The 16,187-nt window shown below is 45.0% G+C and overlaps 1 protein-coding gene across 3 annotated transcripts in view; it reads right to left on the reverse strand.

The window, feature by feature from the left end:
- Positions 1 to 1,380: 1,380 nt before the first annotated feature.
- WASF2 (WASP family member 2) overlaps positions 1,381 to 16,187 on the reverse strand; it is a 40,142-nt gene continuing 25,335 nt past the window's right edge. For all 3 annotated transcript variants that reach the window (XM_032802995.2, XM_032802998.2, XM_032802999.2), the window contains exons 3-9: positions 15,042 to 15,176; positions 14,350 to 14,503; positions 12,196 to 12,313; positions 10,561 to 10,691; positions 8,288 to 8,443; positions 6,636 to 7,147; positions 1,381 to 6,108 (exon numbers count right to left, since the gene is read on the reverse strand). In XM_032802995.2, the coding sequence (XP_032658886.1) occupies positions 5,954 to 6,108; positions 6,636 to 7,147; positions 8,288 to 8,443; positions 10,561 to 10,691; positions 12,196 to 12,313; positions 14,350 to 14,503; positions 15,042 to 15,176 (1,361 nt within the window). In that variant the 3' untranslated portion in view covers positions 1,381 to 5,953. The remainder of the gene's footprint in view (positions 6,109 to 6,635; positions 7,148 to 8,287; positions 8,444 to 10,560; positions 10,692 to 12,195; positions 12,314 to 14,349; positions 14,504 to 15,041; positions 15,177 to 16,187) is intronic.

A 16,187-nucleotide genomic window follows, 5' to 3' on the forward strand; every position in this document is an offset into this window, starting at 1 on the left:
AACTGCAAGAATATGAAATTTTTGCATGTCAGGCTCTCCTTGAGAACAGCAGCACATTAACTCTGGCCTTGGCTGCTAATGACAAACCAAAGGCACATTGAGATTCCGCTTCTAGGACAAGCTGGCATAGCTAAGATTGCAACTTTTATGTCCAAGATGGACTTTTCCGATAGTCAGTGAACTTCTAAGGTGCCTAGCAGGCTTGGGATGTAGGGGCCATTCGTAAATAACCCTTCCTTCTTTCTCCCAACCCTTTGACTATCTCACAAGCAGCTCTGCAGTAGCTGTGCCGGAAGCTCATTCTGGAGTTGGCAGGAATAACCCACAAATTAGTCTAACAAGGGTTTGCAGCAGGGACTGTATCAGCCGCAAAGCATGAAAAAGGCACTATGCTACAGCATGTGCATGTGAACACAGAAGTCGATGGGAAATCTACATACTAGTAATTCAGGCCTGGAGTCTGTGGTAGAAATGGGACAGTGTTTGAGACACAGGCTTTCTTTGCTCCCATGCAATCTGCAGTAAACATATTCATGCAATAGACTTACTCACCAAGTCGTTCGCAAGACATTCCATGAGAGAGCATCCCAAACCCAACGAGGCGAGGCTGCTAGTCCTCCATCCATGCTAGCTGAGTTGTGCACCACAGAGTTTAAATGGGCCTTTTCAGCCATTTTAAAAAAAGCAAACCCTGTGTAACTCAGCTCTTGCAAGAAATGCCACCGATTCCTGTATGACTGTGCAGAGGTTTGTCTGACTCCTTGGATGCCATTTCCCTTCCTGACACTTACGCAGCATGGCAAGCACTAGGTTGGCTGCAGAGATGGCACTTTTCCACCCCAGAGGTGGCTGCATTTCAGTGGAGGAAGAAGAGATTTCTGCACATATAGTGTTTGCAAAGGGCTCTGGAATCCTTCACTCTTGTGATGATAAACCCAGAGACAGTTTAATGCTCTTATTGGCACAGCTCTCACAATCGGCTCCAGACTCAGAGCTCCAGCACTGCTGGGCTCCTCAGGTTACAATACAATGGCCTTAAAGGGACACATTGCAGGACACTGGCTATACAGACATGAGGCGTTAACGTGGCATCACTCATACTCCTGTTCTATTCCTGGGCTGGGAAACTTCTACGTAAAGATAACGAGCCACGGCAGCTGGGTATTGGTGGCAACTGTAGTCACAGTTTAGTTTTGCCAGTTTGTTGGTAACTCCCAAGTCCTCTCAAACAGTCACAATGAGAGTTTCTCAAAACCGGTCTCTCATGGGACTGCCATCCTCAAGGCCATAACGGAAGGCTCGGATCTTTACGCTCTATCACTCAGAGGCATCATTCCCAACCTGTTAGCCCCGGACTCCAAAGTGACATGAACACAGGTGTTGATTGGATAGAAAGGTTTTATCAAGATTTTTCTTAAAGTTTACATTTTTAAAAAAGGAAGATTTTTACATGTACAGTACAAAAATTGCAAATAAGGATCTTCATCCGGGGGGGGAGGGGGAAGGAGAAGAGACCAAGCAGACTATAAAAAAGCAGTATGAAAGCTTGGCTAAACAGCACCTGACAGAGAAAAATAGAAAATAGGTACTACTAGGAAAAACAGAGGCGGCCAGATTCTGGATTCAGATACATAGGTGTAAAGGCAGAACTACTCCACTGAAGCCAGCGGTGTTACTCCCGATTTACACTGGCATAACAAACCAGAATCTGGCTGTCAATGTTCACTCTGTGGGGTAAAACAAGTTGTTAACCTCGATGCCAAAGACGTACAGTGTTTTGCTGGTGAGACTTTAACAGGGTTTTGTTTTTGATACTTCTCTGCGTTCCTTTGGTCTGAAAGGGAGTAACCCCCACTGCTCACAACCCAGAGAATCCTTTCCCACACCCTTTTCCTTTCACACCATAGGACTCATTTGGCTCCTTATAAGACATGGTGCATCTCTTCCCCACCAACACAACCTTTGCATAGGGTAGATTCTCAGGTTACAAATGGAATAATTACTCTTATAAATATATTTATATCATATAGGAAATAAGGCACTTCAGAAGCATTATGGCTTTTCTAGTTCTACATCATTCTAGACAGGAAAAAAATTGGTTAGTTTCTAAAATGAATCAAAAGGAATAACGTTAATATACTAATAAAATCTGATCCACATCCCACTTCAAGGCTTTGTAAAAGAACAAGAGAGAGACAGAAAACTTGACCCAGGGCAGCTATGAGATGGGCTTGACCCATCCAGGACAGGTACTTTTAAAGCAGGGATATTTAAGAAGTCCATGGACTGCAATTCTCTCTCTCACGCAGTTATACTTCACACACAGTTTCTTGGCCATTTGGGACTTCCTAGAGCCTCTTCTCCGGATCTGGTCTGCTGCACTGTGACTGATAAGGAGGGGAGAACCAATGAAGGTCACTGACTGCAGATGAGCCCCCAGGCTGAGCCCTGGAAACCTATAGTAAGCATACCTTATGTGCAAGTGCGTGGGGGGTAGGAGGGAAATACTGAGAGAAGCAGCCAGGCACTACAGCTGAGGAGAAAGAGAGAGAGAGAGAATACTTAACCAGGATCAGAAAGGAAAGACAACCCGACCTGTCCAAACATGCTCTGTGAAGTGACAGCGCGAGTAAGCAGATCCAATGGCAAATGACTCCCAATAGAAGCACTGGCTAGATGGCTGCACTGGATTTGCATAACCTGTAACCTGAGTTGGACTGGACAGAAATACAAAGGTGTGCCTGAACACCTATTAAAAAAAAAAAAGCAGCCTCTTATTCTCATCCCCAGATTTGTTAAACACTGGCAGCTCCCTCCACTGTGCTGTTTGGAATGCACCTATGGTCATACTAAATAAGCTACGAACACGTTAAACCAACAAAGTGGTCAGGAGGCTGTCCAGCCAAGCACGTGCCCCTTTCATGAATGGGTCGCAGCCCCACAGTTAGAGCCATTTGGGTACAACCATCTTGCAGAGAGGTTGTTCTTGGCACCTATTTTCTTCCCGTCCTGCTATTTCCCCCAGGGTGAGGACCGATGTTTTAGATCCACTCCTAAGGACCCCAATGACTTTAAAAGCAGAATTGTTTTTAAACTAGACTTGAATAAAGAACTTTTTTTTCCTTCTATTCATGGGATGGCTGATCAGCATTAAGTGGGCATTGCTTCTTTATGGCCACCCAGTACAAAGGGACAGGCTTTATTGCATAGATATTAAGAAAACTGGGCAGAGCCACGAGACTGGTCACAGAACCATCTGGCACCAACCCTATTTCTCCACAATCCAACTGGTGGCTTGCGCACAGATGGATTATCCATTTAAGGTCACAAGGGATATCGCACCTTTCAAAGCTTTGAATGAAAGGAGTACTAGCTTCCTCTTCATGAAATGGAGCCAGGTGGAGCCAAAGCAATTTAAAAAGAAGCCAAGTTTGGCATTTTTGTGTTCCTAATTTCCAGTGCCCTGGAGTACTTTATGGCTTATGGTCACTGGAGGATTGGAACTAACATTGCTCACACGTTCTTGTCCCATCAGAAAGCAGGGTCAGTTTCACTGCCTATGAGCTTGTCTTCACTACGGGGGTAAATCAATCTAAGTTACGCTACTCCAGTTATGTGAATAATGAAGCTTAGGTCGACATAGCTTAGGTCAACTTACCCTGGTGTCTTCACTGTGCTGCAGCAACAGGAGACACTCTCCAGTCGACTGCCCTTCCTCTTCTCGGAGACCTGGAGTACCAGAGTCAACTGGAGAGTGCTCTGCTGTCAATTCAGCATCTTTATGGGCTTCACTAGACCCGCTAAATCCACCCCTGCTGCATCAACTGCTGCAGCATCAATCTTCCCCATAATGAAGACCAGCCCTATGCCCTCTTCGGAGTCTACCTTACCCAGTTGGCTTGCTGCCAAATATAGCAGTGCAGAGGTTTAATAAATTAACTTCACTGGTGCTTTACAGTCAGACTGGAACATGACAACACCTGCACCCAAAAACGTGGCCCTCTGGCCTCCAGAGAGACCTAAGATCTAGGCCACTTCATTCAGTCTCTTTCAAACGTTAGAAAAGGGAAAAGTATTCAAGAAAATGGCAAGAAACCAGAAAAGTGAGAATTTAAACACTAAAAACAAACAAACAAACCCAAGAGGGTTTTTTTTTTCCTGGCAATATGGCCATCTCTGGCTGTATCTGGTGTCCCATGTATTGGTGACATCTCTGTTCAGATATACAAAAGCAGTAACAAGGCAAGTCACAGAGGGAAGGGAAGGAGAGGCACATGTTGGCAAAACACTTTAGAAAAGTAAAGGCAGAGCTGCATTGTCCTCCCACCCCACCCCCAGTTGGATCCATGAATCACATGGGCTGTGATCTCTGTGAAAAACTTTGGATGTCACACTGACTGAGACTTGGACAGTCAAGCCCAGATAAGATATTAAACAAGCACCTGCTACATAGAGGTCTTTTTTATCTATCCGGTTGGAGGTGCTTGCACTCAACTTAACAAGGTAAGAAAAACAATAAAAACTAAGTTAGCTAATCTAAAATCCCCATTTCCACCCCTACCTGTAATGCACCTCCTGGGAGATGATCAGGTATCTGTAAATTTAGTCTGGTAAAGGAGATGATACAACCTTTTCTGAGAATTAACTACTGGACTATGGATGTGAAGTAGTGGAAAACCACTAATATGGGCTAGATGTAATGCTACCGATGGCTGACTCGGTTCAGAGAGAGACCCTGCAACATGTAACCCTCTCCCCCAGGATAGGAGACAGCAGCATAGGCTAAATACTGGCATTTTCTGCTGCTCAATTCCCTGCATAAAGTGCACCATCAACCTCAGTGAAAAGCACCTGAATTCAAACTGACCAAAGTGCTGCCCTGAATAGGCCAAATGAGACACTGATGCTTCACCTCCTTGCCCTGGCTGGTAAGTTAACTGTAGACACACTGAACAAATGGGCCTATTTGGTGCTCAGAGCTCGCCTCTTCCCACCCAATACCACTGGTTACATCTCTTGCTCTAGACACACTGCTGAGCTCACTAGGTAACAGATGAAAACCTTCCCAGCACAGCAGAACCTAGCAAGCCCCAGCTGTCACTGCTTAGTTCCCTCAGCACACCAGTAGCAGCAGGTAAACTTCCTGACTTGGTAATCCCCTGCACCCCCTGGAGTGGGCAGCCAGCCAGTTTAGCGTTTTGCTAAGGCGGTGTCTCTTAGTTCAGCATCCTTCAGCAGTAGTGGAGGCACAAACCAGGCTATTGGAGGGGACAGGGCAGCTTTTAAAGAAAAATTAACCCCCAGGTTTTCACGTAGTGCACCCTGCAGCCCCACAGCTTGAGAGAGCTTTTTAGGCAGGTTAGTTTTGAAATGCTGGAAAAATGATGCTTCCATCACCAAAAAAATGGACTGTTCCAAGGGTTATTTAATAATGAGATGTAGCCTAGAAGAGACATTTTAAGCCCATTTTCTAGTACTACTCCCAATATTAACTGGAGAGAAAGAGAGAGTTATGTCCACTATATCCTATATGCTGCTGCTGCAGTGAGAAAACCGGCTGAAAATGCCCTTCTGAAGAGCCCTATGACTGCAATAGGGTCACCAATTTTTAACTTAAAAAACAAAAAAAAAAACCCATCCCAAAGGATCTTTAACCATGCCTTGTTCTGTGGCACTGCAAAACTGGTGGTTTAAGTTTCCTTTAATGAGCAAGCACCACTCCCCCTCCTGCTGGAAAACAACATTGCAACCCACAGCATCTTGCAGGAGACCTTTTGGAAAGGTGAGTGCAAGTCTTGCCAAAGCCAATGGTGATTTGCTGAAACCCCTTGGTACATCTTCGGTTACTGGAGGAGACAGGAAAAACTAAAAGGCTTTGGCAACCTAGGAAGTACTTGGCTCTTTAAGAAAGGGGTCAGGCTAGTGAGGAGGAGCCTGGGGAGCAGGACCACGGTTAATCAGACCAGTCGTCGCCAAACTCCGAAGAATCATCCTCAGAGTCGCTGTATTCCACAGCGATGCGGCGAGAAAGGATCGTTGCCACGTCATTGCCCCCAACGTCCCGCTTCTCTTGTTCCCGCTGTTCCTCCACCTTGCGGAGCTGGAAGCCTGGCAATGGGAAGAAGGCAGAGAGGTGGTCACTCAACAGCTGGAGATTTCACGGGGTCTACAGAGAACTGTTGCTCCAATGCTGTGCTCTGAATAGCCCTGGGCAGGCCCTGATCAATGCCTGGATTGCGCTGGGGCAGCCTCGCACAACGACTGCACAGAAGGGCGCACACAGGTCAAACCACTGACCCAGCCTGGACAGGTTTGGAGCAAGGGCGACTGGAGGAAGCCAGAGGAGCTGGCTTCCCACACTCCGCCCAAGCACTATGTGTTGCTGCTCTAAAGGCAGTTGACTGCAGCTTGGAAGCTCCATTGATTCTTGTGGGGCAACCTGCAAAGGTTTAAAACTAGAGGGCACCCTCATCGAGGAGAAACGGGGTGCTGAGATTCTCTTTGGGTTAGATCATCCACAGTAGGTATGTGTCACAAGCAGCAAGCCAGCAGCAGTGCCCTGGAACCTCCCTCAGAAGAGACAATAGCTAGGCTTACGGGAAAGAGGATACATAAAAATCCCAGCCAGGGCTTACCTTGACGGATAGCTGACAGCAAGTCACTTCTGGCATCAGTAACAGCAGGCAAGGAAGATTTTGGCTTGGAGGCCGAGGAGTCTGGAGGCAGAAGTGGAGCTGGTGCACCATCCATGCCACTGGAAGGCACAGGTGGGGGACCAGGAGGAGGAGGAGGGGGAGGAGGGGGAGGAGCACCATCTACTGGCTGAGGAGATGGTGGTGGAGGCACAGCGAAGTATTCTGCTGCTGGAGGTGATGGAGGAGGAGGGGCAGAAAACTCAGGGTAAGGAGGGAAGGAGGATGGAGATGGTGGCGATGGCATCCCTGAATTTGGAAATCCTACAGGAGGAGGTGGCGGGGGAATTCCTGACATTGGTGGTGGTGGGGGAGGAGCAGGAGGCGGAGCAAAGCCTGGCCTGGCACTGGATGGGGATCCAACTGGAGGAGCTGGTGGAGGATGGCTTGGACTGACCAGGCTGGATCTTTTTTGTCCTCCAGAACCAGAACCTCTTTGGTTGTCTACTGGGTAGCTGTTGCAGGAGAAAAGAGTAATATTGGGGGTGGGGGCAGAGAGAGAAAGAATACCATTAGCTTTGAGTCAGATTAGAGAGGATTTTGTCCAGCTATCCCCTCCAATTCCCAGTTTTTACTGAAGTTCTCTAGGGTCCTAGTGCTGACTATCCTGCTGCATTACACTTGGCTAGGAGAACAGAACAACTGACACTGCAGCTGAGAGAAATGCTATCAGACGTCCCATCAGCCAGCACAATAACAGTACATTGTATGAGCCAAACACCAAATCTCTCTCTGCCAGAGCCCAGACTGCCCTCTCAGATCAGAACCTTCTAGAGCAATGCCAGTCATTCTGTATCCATTCAGCTGCTAAGCACGGATGCCTATTGAACTAACCTTCAGTTCTTGTTTTCTGTGCTATGCACGTTCATATGCTATTAACACATATCGGCACAGACCCATTCACTGGTTCTTTACTGGAGCACTGGTGATGATTTGTCACCTCTTGTCTAAGGAAAAAGGGTAATGGGATCCAATACAAACTGAAGGGAAATATGGATTCATAAATGACTGAATGAACTTTCCATTCGCAGGAAACACTAGTGCCCAGAAAGTGCTGTGTTACCAGCTTACATATTGGTAAAAAGAAGCTTACACTGAATGCTAACAAACAGAACGCTTTCACCTCAAAACCTAGCAGATGTAACATTTGGTATATCTCACTTAATCAATTCCCTGCTGTTGGGGGGTTGGGGTCCTTGGGCACTGGTGCATCTTGGTGCTTCCTATTCTCTGCCTGTGGTGTGTAAGAGTGTAGTCTCCTGTGGGCTGTAATACTTGGATTTAATGTTGGTTATTGGGTTGTGTGTGTGGGTGCTGGATGGTGTTGGTGGCCTGCGTTATACACAAGGTAAGACTAGATGATCTGGTGCTCCCTTCCAGCCTTAAACCCTATACTGATGGGTGGTCTCTCACTATGACTACGTAACGGAATCTAAACATTAAGGAGGGGTCACAAGCTTTGTACACTTTACTGACAGCCAAGTTCACTCAGTCTCAATACAGTACTTATGTTAGTGGTTTCACTAGACCAGCTAACTCCATCACTTTGCACCACCTACTATTTCTCTGTGGCCGAATGGTTCCCGGAGGATTACCTAAAATCCAAGGGTGGTGGAGGCAGGCTGTCCTCTGGGTAGGATGGAGATGGTGGTGAGATAGAATCCGACTGTGGTGGTGGTGGATAGTAGTTCATTTCCATGCTCTCGTCCGAGCCAATGCTGCCATTCTGATACACCACATTAGAGGGATAGCTAAAATTAAAGACAACAATGGAATAGTGATACCCAATTTCCTCGTCACCTCCAAAAAGAGCACTTCCAGCATGGAGTGTCAGGGAAACAAAAACAGGAATACAGCCATGCAGGCTGCTCTATCACAAATAGCTTAGTTATTAGAATCATGCTGAAATGCCTCACTCCAAAATTCAGACTGTAAGCTCTTCTAGCAGGAATGTCTCCTATTCTGTTAAAAGCCCAGCATAATGGACCCCTAGTCACAATTCGTGCCTCTATACGCTAGACTAATACAAATCATTAATTTAAAAGGGACACCATGTGGCTCCAAATCATGATTTGTACATAAACTGTTTCCTGATCTATGTTTCTTGTAGCATTTTAGATTACTAGAAATTGTTTAGATTTTTAGACATTTAAAATTCATTTTCACTCATTATGGCTGTTTATTCTCTGTCTCTCTCAGTTCGGACAATTGAAGTTGACTAGTTATTCTCACTTTGGTTTATTGTTAGGATCTAGACAAGTTTATTTTCAGGTTTTTATGCGTCAGCACAGTAATTCACTGCGTGGGTTGCCAACACTGCAAGAGAATATTTGTGTTTTTTTAAAACAAAACAAATATTTCTGTTAATTTTAGGGTTGGTAAAAGCTTGCTCTTAAAGCTGGATTATGGGCAAAAAACAGACTTGTCAGGTCTCATTTACATCACATACTCTCCATGGCAGCATAAAAGTCCTAATGTAACCATGTGCTCATTAGGGCCAAGGCTATCACCTCCTGCATGTCTGGAAAGCACCTAGCACGTTGTGGATGCAGTCATAAGCAAAATTCAAAGTATCCAAAGCTGAAACATGCAGTGTTTTGTCTGGGCCATCCCCAAGTTTGACAGTAGACTCAGATCACCCAAAGCAGTGAAACAAAAACAAACACTGTTCAAGCCTCATATCAGAATCTACAGCGAACTAAAATTCATGTGAGAATTTGTAGTGGAAATGGTGAAAGCAAGGAAAAGCTGCTGTCCTGCAGTCAGATTCCCCCTGCCTGGTCTCAAGTCAACTGACTTGGCTATTAAAAGAAAAGCAGGTTTTATTTTTAAATATAAAATGTGTGATTAAAAAATAAAGATTTTCTTAAGTGAAAAGAGCCACAAATGGCAAGAAAAGAGCATACTGGGAAGTGCATTTTGGGAATTCAGTTTGCTTCCCGCCAGACTGGTGTCAAAAGATAAATTAAATCCTGAATAGGAGGCACTGAAGAGAGATCTGTAGCTGGAAAAACTTGGATAGGAGGAGAAAAATCCTAAATTTTGAAACAAGAAGCGTGGCTTATGAAAAAGCAGTAACAGAAACGGTGCCCCACCACCAAAAGTTAAGAGAGCCCTTTCTTTGTGTGAAAAGAAATAGACACATAAAGCAGCATTGGGAACATCTGCCTGCCCTACTCACCGGCTTTTCTCACCACGAGAGGCTACTATATTAATTCAGCCCATAACTACAAGGAGACAAAGGCTACTAAAATTATGTCACTAACACCTTGAGTACTGCTGTGAGAACTTGGGAGAGAAGGGTCAGCATCACCTTACCTGCTGATTTCTCGTAGTGGGGAACATCCCTCTCTGCAGATAGCAGCCAACCCTCCTTGAACCCCAGGAAAGCCTGGTGCCTATGAAGCATTCTCAGAAGAGCGTCTGTGGGTTTGGAAGCACGCCACGGAGTCTGCACTCCTTCCATACCATATCCGCATGCTCAAATGCCCTGCTTCTGGCCCTTGCTAATACTGTTCTGGGCCAGACAAACTGGTGACCCAGCTGTAAAGGGATGAGTGATGATGGGGTAAAGGGACTAAGTCCATGACATTTCTGCATCTGTGGGACAGGGGAGCCAAGAGCAGAAGTAGATTTGCTTCTGAGAACACTTGCACCACCTTGTTTAAACTGTTTAGAATCTTGATTTATTTTGCAGATTTTAAGTCAACAGACAGATTTACTTTAGAGAATCTGATTAGTGGTGATTTCGATCCACACTGCACAGCAGATCTGGAGAAACTGAAAGCAGGGTGAATTGCATTACCACCAACAATGCCAGACTGCTTCCTCTTCATGGAGAGCTGAATAAATAGCCAGATTCACTTACCACGCAGGTCCTTGTCTGTCTTTTGACTCAACAAACTCCTGTCCCATTTTCAATTTCTCCCACTCCTCTTTTCGGGTTTTGATTTTCCGCGGATTCACATTCCCTCGGTTGGGATTATCTTTCTTCTCTTTCTAGAGAAGAAAAGGAAAGACAGACCCATTAGAACTTCAAACTTGTTTGGAATTAGTCTGTCCTTATTTCAGCTCACTGGGAGGGGAGGAGTAGAGATAGGACCAACTAACGTTTAAAGAGATTAAAAAAATCTTGGGATTCTTTGAGACTGCAGTAGAATGAAGTTAGTAGTGGTGGAAGGATCCAGATTTGTCTATATGAGCAATTAATGTGTGGCAAGATGGGGCATCAATCTGTCTTGAACTAGCCAGCTGGACACTATATGTCCATGTGAACAATTAGTGCACGGCAGGTTCATGTGAGGTAGGTTTACAGCCCATCTTGCTGCGCACTAACTATTCATCTAGACAAGCCCTCAGACTGAGATACTAACGGCCTTTCTCTACAGAACAACTACTGCACAGGTATGAACTCCCGTCCCCCATGCTCCAACCAGTGTGCCTCAATTATGACCAGGAAAGATCTTTTCTGGAGTGGAAGGCCAGATCAGTTTCCCAAGCCTAGGGCTTGCCTAAACGGCACATTACCGTGCACCAAGCCAAGGTGTGCATCTACAGTGCACTAGCTTGCCACATAGTAATGCCCCTATGTGGAAACTGCCACAGTGCAATGAAAGTCCTGGAGTGCCACAATATCAACATGGGACATTACTGCACAGCAACTTACAATGTCAACAAGCCTCTATTGCGGAAACTGGGCCATAACGAACTGGGCTAAAACCAACCCCATTCCAAGGATTCCAATAGGCCAAAACTCTCTTATACTCTGACTGGAAGGTCATGATCTACTTTGAGATTTGATGTTACAATCACTTAACATGTAAGTCAGATTTCCCCAAACTAAACCTTGCAGGTATAGTAAATGAATCCTTTTATAATGCAATTTGCCTTGTAATTCACTAATGTTAAAAGGACACTCAAGTGCAGCAATTGGGCCAGTGTGGCGGTGGGGTTTTTTGTTTTTGTAGTTTTACGTCTTAAACACTTCCATATGTTAAAGTGTAACTGGATTTTTAAACTTAATCCCTTGCTTCCTTCAAAGGGACTGGTGATGATATTCCAGTTACATCAAAGCGTACCAAAGGTGCTTTAATACTGAGCAGAGATGCCTGCAAGATACTGCAAGAGTACTAAAGAGGGTCTAAGGTTGCCCTTGACACCCAAAACACAGCATTTACTGTGCTAATGCATCGAACGCCAGGAAACAGATGGTACAAAACTACAAAATGAACTAGTGTCACCATTCAAACTGTGTGAAATTCGGAAGAATAGATTTTTAAAATCTCTCTGTTTTAATAAGCAAGGATAACAGTAACAGGCAACAAGGATTCTTTTCTAAAAGTATAATTTTAAACTGGACCATAACCCCTCTAAAGAACCCAAGTGAAAGTGACAACTTGGATTTTGAAGAGAAACTGTCTCCTGAGTCTCTGGCTTTTCCTCCTACCTTGTCTTATCTATTATTTCTTTGCTTGCTTATAGCAGCGATGCCCCATCCCCTCACCCTGTGCTTCCGCTTTTCTTTCATGATATCTTTGGTGTCCTGGAGCATTTTCTCTTTCCAAAGGTCAAAGAAGTATGAAGGGTCTGTGTAGAATTTGAGTGCCTCTTTGCCATCATCCCTGGAATAGAAACACACACAAGGAGCCAGTCAGTTGCTTGTCTGATGCCCAAAGATTTCAGACACCCACCAGGTGTCAATATCTATCGATCTGAAACAAGAGACCAAACATTTTGTACTCCTTCTCTGTCCTCTTCCAATAGAGGCCTCTCTGCCCTTGAGGAGCCACCCACTCCACCTGCTCATTCAAAACCACCACCACACCTCACCTAATTTGAAGTCACCACTGCTTCTCAGCCATGGCTGCACAGTTAAAGCGCTTGATTACAATTCTGAAGGTTGTGGGTTTGTGTCTCACTTGATCTCACGCTCAAAGGCCACCTCCAGTTCACCCAGCTACAAAATGGGTACCTGATGCATTGGGTTAGGGCAGTCAGATGTGATGCTGGCCACATCACTCCCTTGTATACCACTGGCTATGACACTGATGTGCCCTAACTGCATCAGCCTGATGAGCCATGGCTCCAGGGAACTCTGACCACTCCTCCTGCAAGGCCTTGCACCAAGATTCTCCTCTGGTTTGGTGATCTATAGTTTTGATTTCTGTATCTTAAGTATGGTGCAAGAACTTCACTGAGCAGCCACTCTAACAATTACAGAGGCAGCAGCAGATGTCTGTCCCCGCACCCCCTTCTCAAACACACCCTCACTCTCTTTCCACACATGCCCCTTCTCATCCTTCCTCTCCCCATCTGTCTTTTCCAGATAGCCTGCTCCACAGTAACATCAAAGGATACAGGCTTGAGTGCACGCACCTCCAAATCCTGAACAGAGTTCTTTTCAGCGATAATCCCCATCCTGCCCACCCCCACCCACCAGATCGGGCTCCTGCTACTTCCTCCAAGACATATTACACAATTATGTACTGGGGCTTTTCGGCAAGTTCCTTCCCTCCCCACGCACCCCTCTTTTCAGAAAAATATTCTCCACTCCAGGAACCCCAAATCAGAGCAGCAGCATCCTTGAAACTCAGGAGTGTGCATTCACACGCACACCCTCCTACTTTGCAGTACAGCTGCATCTCACAGAAGACAGCTGCCTCCAGCTATCTGTAATTACTTTTCACCTGTTCAAAAGACATTTACGGATGTGGGCTAAAAAATATTCATACTCTGACCCCCTGCTCTACAACTATCGACAGCAGTGACACTCAGAGCTCAGTGGTTCAAGAGCTACCCAAAAGAGCCACAGTTGTGTGAATTAATAGTTTCATTTACTATAGTGCTACATATTCATATTTAAACAGTATGATGAGGAAATAGTTCGTTGTTTTTATATATAGTATTCTCACAGCAAAATGACTGACCAAGTATTATAATTTTATCAACTACAGTTGGTTAACAACACAGTAAAAGCCTCCTGATTGGTTAATAATTAAATCTCATAGTGTTTCAATATCATGTGCTGGAAAAAGCCATAGGAAACAAATTGAAGAGCCAACTGTGGCTCCCGAGTATCCGAATATCACTGATCTACAGGATGACATAACATGGCTAGACCATTAAGGAGAAGGGCTTTATGCTGGTTAAACAGCGAGGGTCTAAGCTGAGTTAGTCACCTGACACCAGGAATAGACCAGATAATGCTCAGAATCGAAAGGAGTCTGCTGCACCCGTTTGGGTCAATGTCACATGCAAATTTATGTCCTGTAGTTTCCAAGAAGGCTCTTGGCAAGTGGCCATGAGATCACACAGAAAAGCATGAGAAAATACATCATATATAAAACACCTAGCAATGTTATGCAGTGCCATTCAAGACTTGTCTCCCTAAGGCACCATCACAAAAGCAATAACATAACTAATTTTTCAGCTACCTTCATTTGTGCAACCTCAGAAGCAAATCTACAAAAAATCCAGCTAAAGAACACAGAATGCCCAAGGGACTCTAATTAGGTTACTCCATTCTCCTTAGGGACTAGTGCTTCTTGATTAAGTAGTTTGTGACCCTGGCCATTGGGTGAGGACCTCTCTCAGCTAACTGTGGAGGAGACGTTCCGAATAAGTGAAAAAGGGAGCTAAAGAGATGCTGCAGCATTACCTGTAAGGGGAGAGAATGTTGAGAGGCGGTGGAGTATTGCAGATGCCGTACGTTTCAAGGACAGGCACTGGGAGAGAGTCTCTGTCAAAGAGTTTCTGGTCCTGAGTGGTGGAGCTTTTGAAGGCCTTCCTTGTATTAATGCCTTGTAGGGACACTAAGAAGGAGGGAAAGGATGGAAAGAGAAAGTGAAGGACAATTTGACCCAGGTGATTGAGACACAAGGCCAATTAGCCACATTTGATTTCAGTTACAGTTCTAAGCATGCTCAGCACTTTCTATGGTTGGGTTCTTTTTCCCCCACAATGCTCTTGAGAGGAGTAAAGAAACTCCAACCCTGTCTACACTGAGATCTGAAACTGTTTCAATACGGCTCTCAAGAAAAGTGTTAAGGTGGTTTCAAATTTCAGTGTAAACACAGTGTGAAAATCATGCTGCCAATCTATTTACTGAATAGCCAGCCACTGGACACGGACACTTGCTAGTGACCAACTCCAGCAGAAACAGACTTGTTTGGAACCACTCCACATGTCACTAGCAAAGTGTTTTTCAAGGCAGTAGGGGAAAGAGTCCCTGTTAGTGGAAGGGGAAACACATGAGTCTCTAGTGCACACAGCTTCAAACTCATTTCACAGTCACGAGCTCTGCGCTCTTTAGCATGGTCGGTCTGCAAGTGCTGTGCTCCACTCCATTACCTTCTTCCTCTTTGGGATCCAGCTGAGTGACCTTGACTTGCAAGCGGTCGACTCTCTCGACTAGAGAGCTCACCCGAAAGGCAAAGGTGTTGGCCTGAGTAAACAGCTCTCCAAAAATGTCCTCTGCAAATTTACCTGGAATATTCAAGGGGCTGTATTACTCTTTGAGCTGTATTATACTTTCCCCACCCAGCCCTTAATACTTGAGTTCTCCAGATCTTCCCACCGCCCCCTCGCTGCTTCTTCCACATTAGCATCAGCAAGCTATTTATTAGCCTTTACAAAAGCGAGGTTTGTTATTTTCAAGTTTGGCAGTATTGATACCACCCAAGATATTAGCACAGAGGGTGAGTTGATGCACCACTCCAGCCAAATGACACTCTTCTAAGGGATCTTTAAACAAGAATGAAACAGAATTGAAGCATACTTCTTAAGTCTTGAATAAAGTAATGAGCATGGGTCGACACCAGCCAAGTTGACAGCATGCGGTATTAGTCTATGTCTGATTGGCTTGCAGTCCCTTTAGGGTTACATGATGTTCTGTTTATTAACAGCCAAACATAACTAGATTTTATAGCTGTATGGCACCTCAAAAGGCTCCCAAATTATAAATCACTGCCTTGCAGTAAGGCCTCCTCAAGGGTAACTGGCACCTATTTCAGAGTTCATTGTATTCTAGAACTATATGCTATATTTCAGTCTTGACCCTAAAGCCATAGTTACATTCATAGACAAGGGTACTGACTCACGAGTTCCTTCAGATAGGGCAGCACCTGAAAGAATGATGCTTTCAAGATTATCTAGATCAAAAATATAAATAGCAATTGCTGCCTTCTTTCTTAAATGTGATGTTTCTTAAATTTCTTAAATGTGATGATCTTAAATGTGATGATCCTCTGAAAAACCTCAGACTGCTCGGTGAACAACCAAGACAAATGATGCTACTATTAATTCTTTGCACTGTGGAAGCACCTATGAGCCTCCACTCATGGATCATTGTGCCAGGCATTGTAAAAACAAAACGATTGTCCTGCCTCAAAGAACTTGCAATCTAAGTGGATTCAGACAAGTGGGGAGTGCAAGGAAACAATGAGACAATATCGGCCACAGGAGGCAGCAGTCTCACCATACCAGTCACCTAACTAT

The sequence above is a fragment of the Chelonoidis abingdonii genome, chromosome 25 (genome assembly GCF_003597395.2).
Source record: "Chelonoidis abingdonii isolate Lonesome George chromosome 25, CheloAbing_2.0, whole genome shotgun sequence".
Lineage (NCBI taxonomy): Eukaryota > Metazoa > Chordata > Testudines > Testudinidae > Chelonoidis > Chelonoidis abingdonii.